General features: G+C 38.0%; 1 protein-coding gene across 11 annotated transcripts in view; it reads right to left on the bottom strand.

The window, feature by feature from the left end:
* FAT3 (FAT atypical cadherin 3) overlaps positions 1–22,800 on the bottom strand; it is a 402,030-nt gene that overhangs the window by 84,780 nt on the left and 294,450 nt on the right. For 9 of the 11 annotated variants that reach the window (XR_011723915.1, XR_011723916.1, XM_071733516.1 and 6 more), the window contains exons 5-9: positions 22,036–22,350; positions 20,240–20,450; positions 19,757–19,825; positions 10,670–10,809; positions 385–660 (exon numbers count right to left, since the gene is read on the bottom strand). Coding sequence is in view for 9 of the 11 variants with exons in the window: in XM_071733516.1 (XP_071589617.1) it covers positions 385–660; positions 10,670–10,809; positions 19,757–19,825; positions 20,240–20,450; positions 22,036–22,350 (1,011 nt within the window). In the remaining 2 variants the exon portion in view is untranslated. The remainder of the gene's footprint in view (positions 1–384; positions 661–10,669; positions 10,810–19,756; positions 19,826–20,239; positions 20,451–22,035; positions 22,351–22,800) is intronic. The other 2 variants (XM_071733542.1, XM_071733567.1) reach the window with 1 other exon arrangement.

The raw sequence follows: 22,800 nt of genomic DNA, 5'->3' as shown, positions 1-22,800 counted from the left end.
TGTATTCAGAGAGGCTGTAGCATTCTCTATGGCAAGAAAGCAGTTATCTCCCTGTGAATAACTTCTCAAATAACTTTCAGCCTCACTTCAGAAACTCTGAAGATTACCTTGAGTGAGAGCACCAGATGCCAAGAGATTAAATAATTTCCTGCTTGCTCTCCCCTGAGATAGCAAATCATATCAGATTCCATACAATGAATTCACAATAAGTTTCTCAAAATGCCCAAATAAGAACTGTAAAATAAATACACAGCAGGGAAGGCAAGATGAAATTAATGACTACTTTCTGCACTAAGAGTCCTTTGTTCATGCAAAGACTAAGGCATGTATGCACCTGAAGCAGCAGTGATTCTGTCCTGAGCCAAGTGAATATTGCATTCTTACCATGACATTAAGGATGTGCTTATCTTGAGCCTCGTGGTCTAATCTCTCAGCTGTATAGAGCACCCCAGTGCTGGGATCAATTCTGAATTTTCTCATGCTGACTGTATCGATGCTACTGTGGATAATGTAGCTCAGCTTATGGTTTTCATCTCTGTCTATTGCTTCAATTTGCAGAATTTCAGTATCAGGGAGGATGTCCTCTGAAATGGTGACATCGTAACTTGGGTGAGAGAATTCTGGGCCATTATCATTGTTATCCAACACTTTGATAAGAACCTATAGTTAATAAAAGAAAAAAATATTTGAAGTTATTGAAGTCTAGTCACATTACTGAATAGGCACCTAGAGAAATGTAATTTACTTTGGATGGCTGATGCTTTTATGCTGCTGTATGGAGGGCTGAGAAAAATAATTTAATATTAAATTCTTCCTGTTCAGGTCAGATCAAAAGAAATTGTAAGGATATGACTTTGGAGGCAAAATGTCTCTAATTATAAGACCTACTCAGAGCCTGACAAAAAGTACATATTTTCAATATCTATGGATTGGAAAATATTTCTACAATGGCCAAAGGAAAGGTTTTGTCACCCTTTGTAAATGCACTGCTTACAGGAGACTTGTAGAGCTGTTATGGGATTTACATTTCCCTTCACTATTAGTAAGCCTATAAAAGAATCCTTTTCATGTTACTTAAATCTGCTTTTTATATACTCAAGATTTGTCTAAATCCTGTGTTGTTTTCTGCCTGTGTTGGGAAGTACCAGCAATGTCAAATTGTGACAACAGAGGAGACTTCAAGTTGCTGTTACAAGTTAGGCTGTGTCAGGAGTGCTGAAATTCAGTGAGGTGACAACAGGAGACGTGACCTCATGACCACCCAAACCCACCCCACACAGATCTTTATGGACCTTTGCCAGGGAAGACTGTCTTGATAGGCAACTAATTCACTTTCCCATCAAATGTTTGCCTCCCGTTGTTTGTAGTTTATAAATGGTAAGAATGCTGCTGAAAATGTGAATGAACTCTGTGCCATTTGCTTCCAATCTATCTTTAAAACCTCAGTACTGATCTCTTAAGAAACGTGGAATAGGGGCAGGCAGCCAGGATGCTGCTGTTGCTGCTTATTACAGCATTTCAGTATACCACAAGCTGTCCCTGGTAACTAATTTCCCAAGCTTTGCCTTTCGACAGTTATGTGACTGTGCAATGCTCTGTGTGTGTGGCTCTGATGAGGTTTTGTGTTTTTCATCACTGGAGGAGACACTACCTGAAGAACATTTGCTTTCCAGACCTTGTATCCTACAGATTACTTTGGGCAGTGTGGCAGCAAAACCCTCGACAAACTACTTAATACTGAAAGAGACAATGCAGAGTTGCCTCTTTATCAGTATTGTTTTTCAATACTGTTTATCAGTACTTTTGCAGTATATACATGTGAAAGCACACATCTAGCTTTAGAAGGAGTGAAATGAAACAATCTTTTTATTCACATGCTTTGAAATAAGAAATAGTCTAAGGAATGACATGGGAAAGGCCATGCGCAGGACTCCTCTCTAAAACTAGAAGCTTGAGACACCTGTCAAGATACTTGCTTTGTTGTTCTGAAAAGAACCTGGCTCTTTTTTAAGCAAATATTTTATTGCTTTTCTTGATCAAGTCCTGTTCACTCATTCCTTCTCAGCAGCAGAAAAATAGTTATATACTTCTACTACAATATTTCACAGATGTTGGCCTCAGACAGAAATGAAACTTTAGATTTCCATGATACTTGGAAGGGTTTGCAGAACTCATTACCAGGAGGAACATGAGCATTTGTAAGCAGCAATTGCAATGAACTAGCCTGGGAACTGTTTAAAAGACAGCTGAAATAAAATGCTAAGTTAAATGGCATAAGTCTTTAACTGTGCATTCCATAAGATTTAATGTTCACCAGATTATGGTACACCAGAGTGAAGCGGGGTGAAGCTTGTATTAAACTATGTTTCAGTCTTGGACATGTAGCAATGAAAGTGCAAGGAAAGATACGTCCCTGAGCCCACAATAATGACAAAGAGTTGCTTAGCTTTTCATATTTTTGTTCAAGGCGTGTTTCTGAGCTGAGGAAAAAAAAGCCAAACTGACAAGTATGGGAATAAATGATTTGTAATATATGAAATAAAGCCCAAGGAAAAAATGAAAGACTTTAATGGGACACAGGACCATTGCTGAATGACTTTTGTTAGTGTAAGAAAGAGACACCAAAGCAGTCTGATTTGGGGATAAGCTGATTACCAATGTTTAGCAACTAAATACGTCTTCTCATGCAGTTTTGATACTCAGTCCTTGCCAGGCACCGCTGCAACCACTGTATTATTTTAATGCTGCATTGTTGATACATTTAATTTTACTTTTAATTAGTGGCCTAAAACTGTTATGCACCATTTTAGATGGATCTGATTGAAAATACCCAGTGTTTCATTCTGCTGATGCTTATACAGCACCATTTACCCTGAACAAGTATGCTGCCATGTGCTGGAGAGGCTCATATGGGTGAATTTGGTTTTATCATTATTGTGTCAAGCTCAAGCTACCCTGTAAGAAAAAAACCCCAAATGTACAGACGCAATGTGTCTTAAAGTTACTGCTACAGTGGTGACATGCTGATTTCTTTGTGTGGTATATGATCACCCCAGTGCTGGGGATTACTTCCCACTGTATCTAATGCATTTTGGGATAGCTGGCAAATTGGGAGAGCAGAGGAAGGCACAAAGCTTTATCCACCACAAAGCTCGCAGTGTGATTATGCAAGCCACAGCTTGATGATTTAGGCCTTCACCAGACTCCATAAACTAAACAGGGTGGAACCAGATAAGCATCAGAGGCCCAGGGTAAGTCATGAGACTATGGAAAATATAGCGTGGATTCTCAAAGCAGCATTTCCTCCCACTGAAAAAGGGAGAAACTAATGCCCTGACACACAAATATGGACTCTGATGGTGGTGGGGAGTGGGAGGCATGGAGAGGGGAAAAAAAGAAAAGGAGTTCCTCATTCACTGTGGTTATCAAACTTATGGGGAATTGCTTTTTTTAGTTTCCATAAAATAACTTTTTTTTTTCTTTTTCCCTTTTCACTTCTTATCTATTTTATACTGATCAAGTGCCTGTGTAAGAGCAGGCATCTTCCTCCCTCCCTCCCCAAAGATGACAGTATTTTAATGACTTGTCAAGTGATCTATATTGAAATACACATTATTTATTACATACTCTGCATTTCAACAGCCATTTCCATCTGGAGATGGAAGGTGGTGGGTTAGAGATGCTAATGAAGAAAGAGGTCATTATTGATTCACAACTTCTTCTAGTAAAGCAGTTAAGAGTATTTCTAATTTTCTTGTCAGCTGTCCCTCAAAATCCCTGAGGGTCAGCTGTAATTTTAAACTTCACAGTCTCTCCTTTACCAGCGGGGGTGGATTTTCCTTGAAACAAAAGGAAGTTAAATTATATATGGGAATAGTGATTATACAGAGCTCTGTTAAACCCAAAAGCTATAGAAAAGGAGAAAATGGAACCCACTTATGTTCTTAAAAATGTAACTGTCTTGGGAACTACTTGAAACAAAACCAGGTTAAGTAATAGGGAACTTAAGTGCCATTTTAAATAGCAATTAGTTCTGCCCTCCTTACAGCATTTTGGAAGAGCAAGTGACTGGCTATTAACCCCATCCTTTGCGCTGGAAAACACTGCCTGACAGCAAGGCTAAGTGACTTACCAAAGCCACACAACCAGTGCAATGTCAAAGCTGGGAATATAGTTCAGGGTTGCATCTGTAGGTTTATTTTTGAGCCAGTTCAGGACTGTATCTGTAGGTTTATTTTTGAGCCATCCCCCTTTTCTTAGTTCACCTTCAAGTGCTGACTTCCTATGAAGAAGATTTCCTGCACCAACAGGATGACTTCCAGTGTGGTGTTACTTAAAAAGATTGGGCAATCCCTTCTTTTAATAATGGACAAATGTTACACTGACACAAACACCAGGCTCATGGAAAACCTGATCCTACAAACATATGTGACGCTGAGTAAGCCAGATTCTACCAGATCATTAATATGTAGAGAGTTACCCAAATTCATTTAACAGCTGCCAAACTTAGGCATAAAATCTTGGTACTACTGGCAAATTTCCCACTGACTTCAAAAGGGCAAGCACTCTGCTCCTGGAATCCTTAAGCTTTAGCCAGCCTTTAGCAAGTCTTTCACCCCAAATCATGTGTTATCCTACTGAAGCAACTCAAAGACTCACAGTGTATGTGTAATTTAATGCTTTCTTCATATTTATTTCTGAAAAGAAGATATGGAGAGAATGAGCTGTGTTGCATAAATACCCTTTATTACTCTGTAAGTGACTGGTGAGTTAAGCTGTGACAATACCCATTGTGTTAAAATCAAAGGCAGTTTTTAAAACTTCCCCAACACATCTCTGAAAGATGAGGAATAAAAATGTTTACTATTTCTTGCTGCTAAGTAGGGATTCCTCTTCACTGAGGACTATGCAAGGTTACTGACTAAACCACTTTTCATAGACAAACATTAGCTGCAAGTCTTTTTTTCCCTCTCATAAAGCAAACATATAGCAAAGCAGTCTCTGCCCAGTTATCCTTGAAAGCTCATATCTTTTCCAGCACGTCACAGGCTCCAGCAAGGCAGGCTTGCTCCCTTCTGCTTCCATTGTGCAGAGCCTAATTTATAGTCCGAACCAGCGCCTCACTATAAAAGATTTGCTTCTCCCTCCTCACTTCCTATTTCCCACAGTTAAAGCGAGTTTCAAATAAAGGATTCATGGGCCTCCAAGCTTACAAATTAGGCAAAGTAACACTCAGAGCTTTAGCAAAGACTTTGTATTCAAAATGGTAAGTGAAAGGCCTAAAGAAATACAATCAAATCAAAGCAGGGCAAAACCTAATGCAGGAAGTCTATCCAAAGCTGTTTTTAATGTTGCCCATCACAAATACCTTTAGTTTAGGCACAAATATATTTGAATGAAAACTGGATAAATGCCAGGAGCTGCTTTAGAGACATTTGAAGCTGGAAGAATCTGCTTGGCTAATTGCTTGGTCTGGGCACAGTGTTGTAGTACAACCTATTAAGTGCCTGAATTGCTTAAACTCAGGCTACGCTTTTGTATGGGTTTTGAAAACCTATTTTGATTTTATTTTGCTTTTACTAGTGTTACCACACAGATTTCTTTGCTACATCCTGACAAGTTTTTCTCTATCTTAAACTGCACTTTAATATAAAAATGCAAACCTTGGTGGCCTGTTATTTTATACTTTACTGTGCCCGTTGATTTACGTTAAAGTGGCAGAAAAATTCTTTTTTTCCCAGGCAAGGCAGTGCTGAGATCTCTGAGTGGGACAGGAAAAAAAATCAAGGAGCAAGTTGGTTCCGTTTGGAGGAAACGTCCAACTAAGCAAAAGCAAAAAATTGAATTGAAACACCATATCTTCTTGTTCATCCTAGAAGAATCCACTGTCCAGAACCTCTTCTGGAAGACTCTGAAGTCTTACCTGTATTTTGGCCATGTTCTCTAAAAAGAGCTTTTCACTGCTCAGTTAAAAGAACTATACTCACTCAGGATGATCAATTAGTTCTTCTTTGGTAAAAAACAATCTTCTAATGAAAAGGTTTTCTCTGCAAGATGAGACCAGGTTTGTTATCCTGAAACTCATAGGTAAAGCTCAGTCCTGAGTAAAAGAATAATTAAAAATCCACAGCCTTCTCCAAGGAGAGAAACAAAGGGGCAATAAGCAGTAAAACCTCTCACCTGGCTGGCTCCAGCTGAAAGTATTACAAGGGACCATGATCTACAAAAAAATTTTTAGAGGAAAATGAATGGTCCTGAGTGTCCACTCTACTGGGAAATAGTGAGATGCTTTTGTAAGAAGTGAAACCAAAGTCCTTTTTGCCTCCTAGCCTGAAAGCACCAAGCTTCATGCTTTAAAGCATATATATATATATCTGCATATAATTTATTTATTTATTTACCCCATAGTGATAAGGATGATGAGAAAAATGGCAAAGGCAAAAAAATAGTCAAGAGATATAACTGTCTTTTTAATATAACACCATGACTCCAGGAATCTTTTTGTTTTTAAATATTTACTGGTAAAATGTTCTCAACAAAAATTAAAAACTCTCATCACTTAGATGAATGTTCCCCACTGCACTGTACTTTTGTGGGTACTTGAGCAAAATAAAACACCAGGCAATATAAAGAAATAAAAAAAGTGCTATTCCTACGATGCATTCAGATGTTAAGGATCTGAATTGTTCATTTAAAAAAAAGAAATGAAGGCTTTGGGGATAAAACTGACTTGTGACTAAGAGAACCTTTGACTACACAGTCCAAGTTAGTCAAAATTGTGGCAGGGGTGGGCATTTAGATGCCATTACACTGACTTCTTGTGAGGAGGTTCCTCTCTCTGCTCAAACGAGGACAAAAGACCCTTTCCCAGCCCAAAGGGAGGTGGTGGCACTGGTGAGGAGCAGGGGATCTGTGGGGAGCTGCTGTCTCAGATCTCTCCGGTCTGTGGGATGCAGAGGGCCCATCCCATCCCCAAGGCCAACAGCTTGCCTGGCAGCTGCAGGAATCGCATTTTGTGGGGATTTAGAGCCAACGTTTGCCTTCAGCCTTTAATAAATCACCGTGTGGCCTCAAGCAGTGATGAATTAAGCTGAGGGAAAAAACCCAAAAGCTCTCTCCCTGGCTCAGCCAGGAGACTTAGCCCTCCTAGAAGTTAATCAACGTGACAGAAGCTTTATATCCACACTCTAAATGTATAAATCAAGTGAGTCAACATTTCTTTGCCTTTGCCCCGTCCCGCCTTGCTCATGGTGGCTCTGCTGCCAGGGTGCTGGGGCTCAGCTGTACGAGCAGCACAGAGAGCAGCAGCTCAGCAAGTCCTGACACTTTGGAGACTGTTCCTTTTTGTAATCCTAATTAGGGCCAAATCAAACAGGTTTTTAATTGAAAAGAAAGTTTTTAATTTTAAAACAGCTATTAGTAAATATTCCTTATGTTCTTTTCACAAAAATGAACTTACAGGGGATACAACTTTCAAATCAAATTTGCTTTACCTCATGATACAGTAGTGAACCATGTGTGCAGTAAGGCATGAAGGAAGTAGTTTATCAGATTTTAAGGAATGCAGAAACATTGCTGAAGAAACTTCGTCAAGTCTGTGCCAGAGATCGTGTTACTGAAGCAAAAATCTTTGGCATTTTTATGCTGCATTTTACCACCTCCAACTGTGTAATAGACAAAGGGCCAGGAAGAGATAAAGGGAAACAGGTGGGTTGGAATAAAAAGCAAGACTGTTCCATTTGGCATGACAATGATCAGCTGCTTCATAATAAACCATTGCACTTTGGGGGGACTTTATATTATTTTATGTTACACAAGTATGTGAATTTACACACTTGCCTTCCTCTCTCTTCCTAGTCTACCGTATCTTCTTGGAGCTATAGTTAAAAATACAAGTGGTACTATGTACATGAGGTAAAATATTTAGAATGCCATTTTATCAAAACTCAGAACAAGGCCACTGAGAGCTGTCAGTAGATGCTATTTTAGAATCATAGAATTTAGTTTGAAAAGAACTTTAAGATAATTAAGTCCAACCGTTAACCTAACATAACACTATGAAGTCCACCAATAAAACATGTCCTCAAGAACCACATCTACACATCTTTTAAACACCTCCTGGGATCATGACTCAACTAACTCCCTGGGCAGCCTGCTCCAAGCTTCACAACCCTCTCGGTGAAGAACTTTTCCCTAAAATCCAATCCAAAACCTCCCCTGGTGTAACTTGAAGCCCTTTCCTCTTATTCCATTGTTTGTTACCTGGAAGAAGACATAGCCTGCCACTTCACTCCAGCTTCTTTTCAGGAAAATGTAGAGAATGAAAAGGTCTCCCCTCAGCCTTCTCTTCTCCAGACTGAACAACTCCAGTTCCCTCAGCCAATCTTCATAAAATTTGTGCTCTAGACTCTGACTCTAGGAAAGAGTCTTTCATTTGACTCTTTCTATGACATATTTTACTTAACCGATCAGCTTAATATGTTTATTATTGCTCTGAAAGGAGATGAAGATGAATAAGGTCACCAAAGGCTCCAAAGTATGGTTGAATATACAGTAGGGAGAGATAATTAGACAGGCTGTAATTCTGGCAGCTTTGAGATAAGGATCACTTTTGAAATCTCTGTTGTGAAGACCAAAAGAAACGCATTCTCAGATGTTGTCTGGGCCACAGTTAAATAGTTACACGGTATTTGAAGAGAAACAGGTGAAGAAGGGCCTGTATCCAATGATGATTTCCTGGTGCTATACTATGGCAATCTTAAATTACTATCTTACATTTTTAAATAGGTCACATCTCTGTTACAAAGAATGCTCAAGCTTCTTTTAGAATGCAACAGCTTTACTGAAATATGTTTTTACCATATGTTTTAATTAAAAATGTAGGGTTTTCATCAAAACAGGTTTTGAGGACTGCCATAGGGGTCAATATCTTAAATTATAAGCAGCAAAACCAGCAAATATAATAACGGCGAGAAGAAAAATTACTTGCATCCAGAATGTTTGAAATTCCCACAAATATTTGGCTGAAATGTTTATAGGAATTTCATGTTAGTGATTCAATACCACATTTCTGAAATTTGGACTGAGAGTGTTGCCAAGACTTTTTTAAAAGGCAAAACAAAAAACTAGTCAAGAGATGAAGAAAATGTCTTATGGAAAGGGAATGTAAAGAAGTCAGGTATTTTGGTTCACTTGCCTATCAGAAAACTGGGAGGTGATTTGACTATTCTGAGCAAGTGCCTTCCTGGGGAGAAAATACTGTTTTTTAGAGAGCTCTTTAATTGAGCAGAGAAAGGCATAACAGGGAATACAAGCCAGAAAGAATCAAGTTAAAAATAAGGGTTGTTTATAGCAGAGATGCAATTAATTACCAAAACTTGCAGGGAAAATAACAGATTTCTGCCACCTAACTTACTATCAACTAATGTTTTCTTATCAAGAGTGAATTATCTGTAGAAATTATCAGACAGGGATCAGATTGGACAGATTTTTGGGCTGATTATAAATGAGATGTACATATGCGATTTAACACTCTTAGAAAAGTTGGAGTAGTGACTCTGAATACAGATTTACATCTTAACTATTTGAGAAAAAAGGCAAGGTAAAACAGTAGCATCTGCATGGGCATGCATATATATGTAAATATAAGAACTGTTCAGGTCCTTCTTCTGCATTATAAAGAAGCAAATAACACGACAAAACTATATTTTTTGTTTCCTCTATAAACCAGATTTAACCTGGGATTTAAGGCTGCATAGAGGTGTCCTCTACCATTATGTATTTTTCCCTACATGGCAAACAATATTCAGAGTACAGGTGCACCTTACACTTGGGCAGTTACTCAGCTGTAGGATTTCAGGCCCTAGCTAATCCACACCCTGCAACTTCACCTTGTATTGAGGGAAATTGCTCTTTGGAGTTTCCCTGGTGCTCCTTGGACTGCAGTTCCCCTGTCCTGGTGCCATGACCCTAGCCACATCCTGGCTCCAGATTGGTTCCCATCAAACAGATACCCAGGCTTGGCATCAGGGTCTCTCCAACAAGGATGTGTCAGAGACAGCATTATCCCAGCCCTTCACATTAATCTGATCTGACTTTTTAATTGCTGAAAGGCACTGACCCTGATAAGCAAGTCTGGTTTTAAAAGGTTTGCTTCTTCCCCAGAAGACAATGTAATCACAGGCAGCGACCCCAAAAGAGAGATCCTTTGAGTTTTAAGTTTCCCTTCTGAACAATTTCTTCTCTGAACAATTGATCCTGTGTCCCACATTCAGGTCTTGGGAGGATGAGAGGTAAAAACTCCATTTAATACGATCAATAGCAATATTCCCCAACACCACAGAAATGTTGTATTTTGGACCGTTACAGGGTGATACAACTGTCAAAATCTAAGCTTCACCGTCTGTGATAGGGACTCCCTCAGCTGGAGACAGGTGAATTACTTTCATGTGAGCATGAAGAGGACAAAAGGAGAAATATCACTTTGAAACATTAAACAGCCAATTCTTTACAACTAGATGGAAAAGCTCTGAAAATTATCCCCTTCATTAGTTAACAGTGGCTTCAGAGAATGAGGTTTTATTTTAATGGCAAAAATTATTAATTTTTCAAGCATATGTATTCCACTAACAAATTAAAAACTTGCTGAGAAAGGAATATGATATTCTACCTGAGTCGTGGCAATGTTTGTTCCATCGGTGACCTCCACAGTCATATTATATATTGACCTCTGCTCTGCATCCAAGGGCTTTGCAATGACAATAGTGCCCACTCCCTTCTCCGCGTCGAAAGAACTATCGTAATTCCCTCCTAATTGTTGCACAAAAATACAATTAAATTAGCCATTTCTGGAAAATTTCCATTGAAAATGTTTCAAGAAGAGGTGATTATCTGTTTACTGGCATCCATCTTAACGGCTTGCCTTAGCACACACAGTACATCTACTGATACTTCTTTGTTAATAACTCATTTATATTTCAAAGCACAGTTTGTGTATTGAAAGCAGATATCATTAAAATGCACTGCAAGAAAAAAAATCGAGCAGTATATTTAAGTGAACCATAACTAAGACTATAAAAAGAATCAAATGGCTATAAGCCCATGAATTGTGTGCCCTTGTAGTGTAGATAATGAACAAGCACAATTATCTTTTTGTGTAAAAATAATTTTAAGAAGGTTTTTTTTCTGCAAATTTTATTTTCAGGAAATTCTCACTGATGCTCGTGGGTGCAAAGACTGCCAACTGAGTCTTTGAAAACTACAATTATAATCAATTTTAAAAATGCAAATAGTGATTTGTTATGGTAATTTCAAGGACAATGATAATTACTGGCAGCAAAGGTCAAATTCTACTAGTCTTTTAGGAATTATTTAAATAGATCTGACAGGATACACATCATCAATTCCTTTCCATTTTAAAAACCCCTCACAAAGCACTGTTCTGAAACTAATATCCCTTTATTCTGTCACACACTGAATGATGCAGCAGTGGGAAAACCCTCTAGAGTCTCAGGTGAAAGAAAAAAAAAAAAGAAAAAAAAATTAAAAGTAAGAGAAAGCCATAAATAATTTGAGATTAAAGAGTTACAGAATTTATCCATTACAGCAATATCTTAGAAATTAGAACCGCTCAGTAAATTCAAAAGTAAAGCCTACACTCCCTGCTGCTTCTTTCTCATCTATAAATTGGAATTCATTATGAGTTGAGTCTGAATTTTTGGAGGATGGGGACAGGGAGAGGTGGAACACAACACTGCTGACAAACAAACTCTTAAGGTAATCACAGCAATGCAATGCCACTAGCATACGAAGTGGAAAAGACTTTCAAACCCCACTGGAGACAAAACTTGTGTAAGAGCTGCTTTGACCTCTTGCTATTTGATTCACAGGTAGAAAAACATACATTCCATGAACCCCACTCTTGTGCAATACATAGAAATATATATTTGAATGGCTGGTTTATTGTCACAAAGTGGTTCTCATTTAAGAGCAGAGGACAGAGAAGCAAAGGGGACAGTCTTCCTTGCTCTCCCATCAATTCTTTCATCTGCATGGTTTGCTGACCAACCATCAGCATTATTCTCTGAATCAGTAATGCATTTAGTGAGAGGAAAAAAGCTTTGACATCCCAAGAAAGTGAAGATTTGGAGGAATTACAGTGAAGTCATAGCCCTTGAATTCCTTAATGTGAAGAAACCCTCACTTCTCTCTACCTATTGCACAGGTTATTGCAAAGGAAGTTTCAGCTAGAGGCAGCACTGCTAAGGCCATATCTGACTTGGAGGCAATTCAGGGAGGAGGAGAAGAACAGGGGAAGAATAAGATCTATGCAAAGGAGAAGCAGAACTGGTGAACTTCTGCCCACTGAAATTCTCCAAACATAATTGCTCCAGACATGCCACCATAATTCCCTATGCTGGATATATGTACATACATATATATACATATATATATATGTCTGACCCAAACAAATGCAGCTGTGGTTTTCCAGGGAAACGCTGAGACTGGATCTGCTGTGATATACGGTGGATAGAAACATTGCTTATTCCCTAACTTCTTTCTGCAAGCCCAAATTGCATATTTTTCTGCATTAATACATTCACATTTAAAACTATTTGACACTAGGAAAAAAAGCATAATTGTCCTTGACATATAAGCAATATCAGGGTATTTGGATTTTGATTGTATCTTGTATCTTCAGTGTTTGTTTTTTGCTTTTTTTTTCTTTTTGCTTTTTTTTTAAAGCTACTCTAGAAGAAAAGGATGCTGCCTCACAATATTTTAAATTGTTAAATTGATTTACTTAAGAAAAATCATACCATGAAAACCAATTCTGAAAAAAGCCTCCTTTGAAGAAGAGAGTTTGAGATTCTTGCAAGGAAATCTCTGCTGAAATGAAGCTAGCCTTGGGACAGTAGGCACTTTACAAAGAGAATGTTTCATACTGATAACCATGAAAACAAAATGAAAGCCTGTACTTCAAGATGCTTAATAACCATCTTAATGAGCAATCAAAAGTTATATGATATCAACTGGCATACACTTCCAACAAAATCCTGCTTTTAAAACTTCCAAGAACAAACGTGGAAAGATTAGCAATAAATGTTTTAAATACCCTTCCTCTCTTACTTAGAGCTGGGTATGCATGGAGCTGTGCTGTGTATTGCAAATATGATGACTTCTTCAACACATTTTCATTAAATGAAGAACATTCTTCCCTTAAAATATGAATTGAATCCATCACATCAGCTTTTAATATGTTATTCACATCTTCCAAAATGGTCTGGTGACAAACAAATAAATCTTGGTCACCAGCCACCTGACTCTAGCCCACACTTGTAACTAACCAGGTGATGCACTTTATTTTAAATTGAGTAATATTCTACCAAACAGTGCAGCAACTTCATCAAACACTGAGAAAGAGACAGATCAGAGAACACTGTGCTTTCAGATTTGTGATTATAATCTTTTTTGGAGGGAAATCCTGATTTATTTCTGACTCGGACTGCTACATTTTAACAGACCATGGCCAGATGTTGAGAATGAAGAATGCCCCGTGTTGCTGACCTTCTGGGGATATTGCCTGAGGTACTGGCTCCTGCCTCTCATCTGGAGTAGAAGACTGGAGCAGTTTTGTACTGCTCCTCAGCATTCATACATCCTCAGAAGAGCTCCTCACATGATGAACACTTCTGAAGTTGCACTTAAGCACTGAAGAATAATTAATGAATTAGGTGTAAATGCTAAACTCTAAGAGTCTTATAGATGGTTTAAGTCTATGCAAGGCCTACTGTGAAGCACCCAACACAATTATCTTTGAAGGACAGGTGTTGAAAGCATATGGAGAGAGAGTCACGCAAAAACAAACAGGACTTTTGTCCTATAAACTCCTCCAGTTGAAGTATTCCAGGAACCCCAGGTGAAGCCACTTCCTTCCAAATGTGCTCCTGCTGAGGCTGCAGGGCTGAGCCCGTAGGAGGTGACAGCTGAGAAGGTATCAGCTTCACACATTTCTGGGGTACCTGAGGCCCATTTTTGAAAACATGCTGCTGGGTAACTACCAACCCTTTGAAGTGAGCTCATCTGCAGTGCTGTAAGCTCCCACAGTAACAGTTTTACTAATGTTACTATCAGCCATTTAACATTTTCTTTCATCACAATCTTAGGATGAAAGGCGGCTAAGGATGATGAAATTTTGTTCAGCTGCTCAGTTTTATTAATGTGAATTTTTATTACTTGTGCTATTTTCCAACATATGGCACATGGTCTCCTTTTTATTGTCTACTAAAACCTTCTTTCAGATACAAGATACATAGAAGCTGCTAATGTGCTTGCAATTGCATTAGGAAAGAAATATTTCAAATGGAAATAATACACTGTGAGTTCCCTGGGCACTTTGGGAAAATCAAAAATACAGAAGGCCAGTTGATTGAGCTGGCAGGTTGGTCAGACAGGTTGTCCTGAGAAACCATTTTAACACTGAATGACCAGAGAAAGATGCAGATTAGCCATTGCTTGTAATATTATTGCAGGCTAAACTGCACTGCTGATACATCTTCAACACAGATTAAAGACTTCCCTTAAAATGCTGTGATAAAACTGAACCACATAGAGTGGGTTTTCATGAAAAGTCCAAATCTACTTGCAAAGCCATCTTTGGATAAGAAGACTTACCATGTTTGGATGATAATTAATTAATCCAGATAAATTAATCCAGAAAGTGCTTTTTCTCTCTAATTGACTGTTAAGATTTTCAAAGACACATAGCACTGATAGTTGAGTCCATACTTCAGACCTCTAATGGTAAGCAAGATGATTTCCACTCTTACTGTCTTGAGATTGATATTAATGCTCTTGTACAAGTCCTGGAAGCATTATATTTCTACAAGTGGGAATTTTTTACGTTATATGAAAATGTGTTATAGTTTATATAGGGTTTTCCAAATCAGAGTAATCAATGTAACTCCAGATGTTGTCAAACTCAGGACAGCTGTAGAAACAGCCCCTGGTACAAAAGACCCTGTTATCTGGGCCTCACTACAGTTTTGTGAGACCTTCCTAGTACATCCCAAATTGCACAGGATGGTCCAGAAAGAGATGTCAGGAAACTGAACCAAGACAGCTCAGAGCTAACAGAAGTGGTGTTCTTGGTACAGATTAGCCTTAATTAAAATATTTGGGCTGAATCTGGAGTGTCACCTTGGATTTTAGATAGTTTCTTGGTTTCATTATCACTATAAGCATATATTTATTCTGACAAACAACTGCTCTGGAAAGAATTAGTTCTTGTTTTAATAAAACAGTTTTTTTAAAAAAGGGCACTGAACTTTACATAACTAACAAGAGAGGGTCTTCTGATGTAAAGCTCATTTGGGGCAACAGACAGGCCAAGTGAAACCTTCTGAACTGCTAAAAGGGGTTTCTAGAGGTCAGCTGGAGAATGGGAGAATTTGCCTAAGGCAAGATATAAAGCAGATCTGGCATTGCATAGATGTTTCTTGTTTTTTTTTCTTTTTCTTTTTTTTTTTTTTTTTTGGCTTTTTTAAAATTTTAGATTAATTTTATTATTATTTTATTTTAGCAGGCATATTCTGCTTGTATTTTGATTACTGCATTTGCTGCAAGAAATACATATTTTTTTTTAAGTGCTCTTCCTAGATAAGATTTCTTTTTTGGAAGATATCAAGTCTATCTATGTTTGTCTCAGCTGCTGATACACTGTTTAAGACAGTTTCGAAGGACATACTGCAGTGAGAAATTATTTTCTCCTCTGGGAAGAAAACATGTCATCAAACCTGGAGGACTTATAAGAAAATGAATCTATCTGAGGGCCTTTCTCTCTCTTTTCCAGTGGAACAATCCTGAAGAGTGGGATGGAATATGCACCTCAGAAATACCTGATGACTGTGGAAAACCGGATTTGTCTTAGATGTAAAGATGGACCATACCAAACCCTGCAGGACATCCCCAGATCAAAAGCAGCTAAAACCTGGCAAGAGTCTTCCTTCAGTGGCAGGTAGGAAAACGAATACATGCTCCACATTTAAACTTAATAAAGGTTGGATATATTGAGATTGCATAACTCTCATATGGCCTTCCAATGCCATGATGGATGAGTAAAGAAGGGAAACACAGGAGATGACTTAATTTAGAGAGTAGTCCTCTAAAACACATTTTCTCAGGGAAGAGAGGGTTTTCACTTGTCTTGCCCTGAAGTAAACTAACACCACCAAGGACAGTGATGATAAATTGGGTCAATTGCTACAATCCTCACATAGCTGAGAGCAGTGAATCAAAGGAAAATGCAGAAAGCTACTCTACCCTTAAACTCAAGGGTGAGTCTGAAGCAATTCTAGGATTGCCAGTAAAAGTACAACCAAACTTTTCACTTCCTCTGTTTTAAAAAAAGATGAAATAAATTTAGAGACTGCCTCAAGAAACATAAATACTACTGCAGACTTCTGCTAATCATAACATAATAAATACTAGTAACACAGTGTGCAAATATTTATTCTCCTATGTACTTTATCATCTTAAGAAGAAAATAATGCAGACTCTGAATTTTTAGATAGAACTACTGTAAGGCAAGTCAAAGCCTTGGGTTTGCTGCTAAGAAGCTGAAGGTAAGGGCATAAAAAGCAGAAAAGAAATCAGAAAGGTATTTTAGCTAATAGAATTCAAAGGAGGCTAAGGAGCTACATGTTTTTGACATTAATGAAAATCTGCAGCACTGAAATAAGTGGATAATTAATTAAAATTAATAGATCTTTAAATTATTGTAATTTAAACACCTTTGATAAAAAATTTTGACGTGCTTTTAAGGTTTGCTTTTATAAAAGGTATAGGCTGGGGGAAGAAGGAAAGGAGGCCTGTTTGGAAGATCAGAGAGATGTTGTGCAACATGCTACTAAAGCAAAAACTAGCACCATGCAGCTTAGCTCCAGTGTCAAAGTAATCATCACACCATTCCCACCACTATCAAAGGAAGAGACAGAGAGGGCTCAATTTACCTGAGAGAAAAAGATTTTTAACTTATTTTGGAGTTCATTGAAAATCAGTTTCTCGTTAATGACTGAATAAATTTAATACAACTGAAACAACTGTGTTTGTGTTGTGGGAGCTACATGGACTGTGAATGGCATTGAATGCAGTCTGAAAAGAGAAACCAGGTATGACATCTCAACCATTCCCAATTAAACAAAATACAAAAGACAGGTAACCATCCTGTTCCTTTGTAGTTCATAGATTGAAGGAGATCTCCCTAGCTGCAAGAAACCCTTCTCTCTTGGAGATGAGTAAGTGAAGAATCTAAACAGTTACTTAAAGTGTAAGCAATTAAGGTGTAAATCAGATGCTGAAGTTAGGCAGACAGAATACTACATAGCCAAGCTTCATCCACCTTCCCTTTTTTTTTTTTTTTTTCCTTTTTTTTTCCTTTTTTTTTTTTATTTTTTTTTAGCAGGGAGAAAGTGAATGTTATGTATTGAAAAAGAGGTCCTCTGGAATTCCAATGACCATTTAGTTTGAAAAGGTCATAAACATAAAGGTCAGGCTGCAAAGTTTGTATAAACCATGCCTCTACATAAGCCTTCAGGGCTTTTGTTGACATTACTGTGGACTGCATGGAGGCCCAAAATCACAAAAGAGGAGCAGGATCAGGCCTAGGTTTTATAGCAGCACAAAAAACAGCTCTTGAATCAGCAGTCCCATACAGGTTTCCATACAACTAACTTGCACTAATAATCCATGTCTTTCATAGCCCTTTTCAGCACTAGAATTCAACGCAAAAGCAAAGTATCAGCATCTTATTTTCCACATGGTGATATTGAGGAACAAGGAGAAAAAGTGGGTTTTATACTGACACTGACTAAAGGCAGCAAAAGATAACCTAAACAAACAGTACTTTGTAAACCTCTCGGGGGTGGTTTTTTCCTTTGTACCTTGTGTGCAGAGCATCTTTAACAACAGGGTCTTATGCATGCCCAGGACTTTTGGCTAATTCTTCTGTGTGCTGTTGCTAGTGTTATTATTTGTAACAGCTGTAGCATTTAATGACAACATCCATAAGGTAACAGTACTGAATTGGATGGTCAGGGTCACTGATTTCTCATTAAGCCTTGGGAAGCTCTGTCTCCATGGCCCTCTGTAGTGATGCAGCATCTTGCAGCATCAGGAGCTAAAGCCTACAGGGAAACCATTAGGGTTGTTTAAATGGAAAAAAAATCTCCTTCTAAACCTTTTGAACCATTTTAGCCATAAAGGTCACATTAAATGGCAAATTAAAGGCTTAGATTTCACAATACTCTCCCCATAATCTTTGTTTGGTAGGCAAAAATGAAATATTATTATAAGGTGTTGTTAAATTACAAGTGACTCTCATAACATAAAAGCATGCAGCAGAAGAGCAGGGGCTTCTCTCAGTGCTTAACACAGGCAGCATTTTAATAAGAGGAAAGGACCAGAACACCGAGAACACCAGAGAAGCCCAGCAAAAGGTTCAAATGGGGGAAAAAATGTTGATAATGTCAATAAAGATGGATTTCTCCTAGGAGGAAAGCTAGGGTCAGGGAGAAATAGAAAGGGAATGTAAACATTAGCTAATAAATTGTATTTAGCATACTGAAATAACCAAGGGAGTGGGAGGAAAACTTTAGGAAACATATGCTGTCCTTCCCCAGGGGCTAGCAGGAACCCTAGAACAAGATAATAGCTTTGGGTTTAATTTTAATGCGCTTGGCACATCAGAAACCGTGATACAAACTCAAAGAGGAAATGTTACTGCTTCTGTCTTTCATCTGCACAAATTAGCAATAAAAGGTGGATGGAAACAACTCTGACAGACCCTTTCTCTTGTGGTTCTTGTCCTTCCTGTGAGCTAAACCCCTCCGCAAATAGCAGTGCTGAAATGAGAGACAGGTTCAATCCCTGTAAATAAAGACTGCTGATGCACTCTTTCCAGTAAGTCTGTTGCAAAGGCTTTTTGTTTCCCTTTCATATAGTATTTACTTCACAAACCTTTGTTTAAATTGCACCACTCTGTGCAGACACTGTTTTACATCCAAAGATATACAATCATTACCTACAAGTATCTGTAAATAATAAGCAGCACAATAACTTTGCAGAGTTGCTTTGCTGCTGGGAAAAGTCTCAATTTGAAGATGCTGAATAAGTTATTCAAAAGGAAAGAAATGTTTAGGAACACTGACCCTGTTTCTCCACTGCAAACAAGTGAGACCCTCTACTCTCTGTGGTTTTGGCAGCTACCCCCTTAGAGGTGTCTCCCTGTGATTTTAAGACCGTATCTTCTATGGTTTCCCCTCTTTTTCATTAAGAATATTTCTCACTCCCTATTTTTATAACCAATTTTACGTAAGGCAATTTTGGGGTTTAAATCTCACATCAAAACACATTTCTCTTTATCAGCTTGCATTCAAGACAAACTTGGTGGCTCCGTTTGTAACCCATATGTTGATGCATCCCATTCTGTTTCACAGTTAAATGGATAGCACTGGACTGTGAAAAGTTTGAATTAATTATTTGTGATAAACTGTGGAAAATCCGTGAATAAAATGATAATAATTGGACACAAATATGGAAAAAGCTGTCATAGAAAGAAACGCAGCACATCCATGTGTTGCATCGCATCCTGTCAGAGGCACTTATGAAAGACGTAATATAAATTGTCTCAAAGAACTTGCAAAAATAAAAGGCAGCCTGGTAAGTTGTATTTTAGCAAATGTGTTTGCACTAAGGGTACCTTCTGTTGAACAGTTCTGCCCACAAGCTGTCTGTAGAATATAGAACATCTCTCGAGCATGCTTGCCACCTTGAAGCAGGGCAGTCGGAAGCAGAAAAAAAAGAACAGAATGCAGAAAAAAAGGTGAAGAAAGAGAGAAATGAGGGACAGCAAGTCTAAGTACCATAAATACATTTAGAAATGAGATTAGCAAAGTATGACAATAGAATTTAAATGACAGACAACATTAAGATTGCAGTAAATAACATAGTATGAAAAAAAAACAATTCAGCCATACAGCGCTTTTTTTCAGCTTAGCTAAAGAATCGTAACAAAAGCAGGAATATTATTATTACTGTTATCACTATATTAAAATTCTATTTTCATTTCAGCATTACAAAAGTGGGATTAATTTGGGGGGGACAGTTCACAGTTAGTTTTCTTGCTCTCAAAACCATATGCTTTTTTTCTGAAGTGTCCTCACTCCACTGGCTCCCAACTTACCGACAATATCAAACCAGAGAGGAATGTTAGATGGCTGCACAGAGACCACCCCAACAATTTCTGTCACTTTATCACTTTCCATGATGGTGAAGTTGTAAAAGGGTTCATCAAAAGTCAGGGGCACGGGGGAGGGTGCAGGTTTTTTTATCCACTCAATATGGAGGCGTGCAGTCGAAGATTTTTGGGGACGACCATTGTCCACTGCTTTTATCTGGCAGGTACAAAGAAAAGAGGACTCAGACTGAACATCACAACTTGGCAGATCAGACTTAATTCTGTAGCATGACAATGACTGTTTGGAAAGTGGCCTTTTTAATGTTCTATGTAAAAATCCCATCAAAAAAAGAGGGAGATAAGCACTCCTTTCTCAATCCTCATTTTTTATTGCCATAAAACTGACTTTTTCTGAAAAGACTGATTTAAAAGTGAAATGTTTTATTTTAGAAATGCTGATGCAAGGCATCCTGGAGATGAAATTCAAGCACTCCCCACACAGATGCTCCTCTCCAGAACCAACTTCCCTCTCAAATTTCACCTGATTTGCTCTTGCAGCAAAGCTGAAAGTTGGATAATGACCCACTGGGAGATCATGACTTGCTACACATGTTCACCCAGATCAGATTTGATTGCTTTTAAATGGCATCTGTACTGCAGATAAGATTGAAATTCCTTCTTTAGGATCATTAATTGTGTTAAATAAGTTTTGGATCATTTCCCCCATTCTCCAAAACAAATACATTTTAAAATTATTCCATATTTATTTTCCTTGCTTTCTTATCTCTGTTGTGTTCATTAAGAGCTGCCCAGCTTGGTGCTAATTTTTTTCATTATAATGTCTTCCAGAGGAATGGGTACACTTGGTATCTGCCTGCCATGCCTTTATGGTTTTAGCACAGAAAAGACAAGATGAGCAGCAACAAAATCTGAGTATAAAGAACGTAAAAATGTAGGTTACAAAAAGGGTGTTTAGGTGAATAACATTAAGGCTAATCAAAGCATTTTTCTTTAAAAACTAAAGGAAATGCTTCTGTCCATATAGGATGACTGCTGTAAATATGTTGCTACTATTCCAGTTAAAAATGGGAAATATTTTTCTGCAATACCATACCCTGTTTTTTTTCTCTGGAAATGTATTAAGTGCATTTGGTACTAACACTTGCCCATCTTCTCCATTCAAGGTGGCAGGCCCTTAGTGAAAAGTTCATGAGGGTGTGATGTGCAGTTTCAAAATAGGAAAACCTTCAGCTATTGCATTATAATAAGGGCCAGATCCCAGCCATAACTTCCAGCTCTGCACAGGGAAAGGTAATCATGCCCCCAGAGTGTGCTCTGCTCTGACTAGCAGCTATTTCTTGATATTTTTTTTCCAATTTACTATGGGTCAACTTTTCACATTTTTTTCTCAAATCCTTAACTACAACTTGCTGGATTATAGCTGTAGATGAAAATTGCGTATTCAAATCTTTTATTGCATTATATCAACACCACTACCTTGTATTCTTTCTTTTTTTGACCTTGTCTATATGGTTTGAGTTCTGGCAGAAGTGTTTCAACTGAGATTTCTTTTAACTGAACTTGCTGCCATATTTATACTGTTCACTACATGCACTAATACAAACACCTTCTCAAACCCAATTTTTTGGCAGTATGTGAATACTACCTTTCTTAAAACAGTCAGATCTTCCATATAGGTCATAAACTAAACACAGTCAGGTATCATTCTTTATTCAAGTATGTCTATTTCTAAAGCAGGCAGTCAAATCGTGGGTTTTGTATGTCAATGGAAGAGCACTTACTGTTAAGATGTCGTAACTCCCTGCTGTGAACTGCTTTCTGGATGAAACCATCCCTGTTTTGGGATCAATAAAAAACTTCCCGTCGTCATTTCCATCCACAATGCTGTATGAGATTTCTGCATTTGGGCCTTCATCTTTGTCATAAGCAAAAGCTCTGTAGATTGGTTCCCCTCTTTTCTTACGATCTCTCTCTGGCAGTTTGATCTGATAGACTTTCTCTGGAAACTGAGGTTTGTTATCATTCTCATCCAGAACCTGGACCACCACCCAAACAGAGGACTGCTTGGGAGATGTGCCCCCATCTGAGACCGTTACCTGAAAAAAAATAGCAGCAGAGACTTTATTCTGTATAGGAACAGTGGGACTACATAAACTGAAAGAAAAAAAAAAAAAAAAAGCACAAAACCCACAATATTTTCTCTGTACAGAAGGCATACTCACTATAAACATGCTGTGTCTGACTCAAATATCCTCACAATAGCAAATAAAGGAATTTGGAAGATTTTTTTTTTTTTTCTGAGACGAACCTGGAATGGGGAACCTACAGACTGGGAATCTATTTCTCAAAATACAAATCCCTTTTATCTCAAACTCTGCAAGTTTACCTTGGAGGAACTGGAATTAACCCATTAAGTAGGATCCCTGATTTTTTGCAAACATTTTACACTTTCTTCAGTTTCACAATTAATCTGAAAGATGCATTTCTTCTGAAAGATGCATTTCTTCTATCTTAGAAGAATCTCTGCCACTCTTTCTATTAATTAT

Source organism: Heliangelus exortis, chromosome 1 (assembly GCF_036169615.1).
Source record: "Heliangelus exortis chromosome 1, bHelExo1.hap1, whole genome shotgun sequence".
Lineage (NCBI taxonomy): Eukaryota > Metazoa > Chordata > Aves > Apodiformes > Trochilidae > Heliangelus > Heliangelus exortis.
This window is presented reverse-complemented; position numbering and strand designations above follow the sequence as displayed.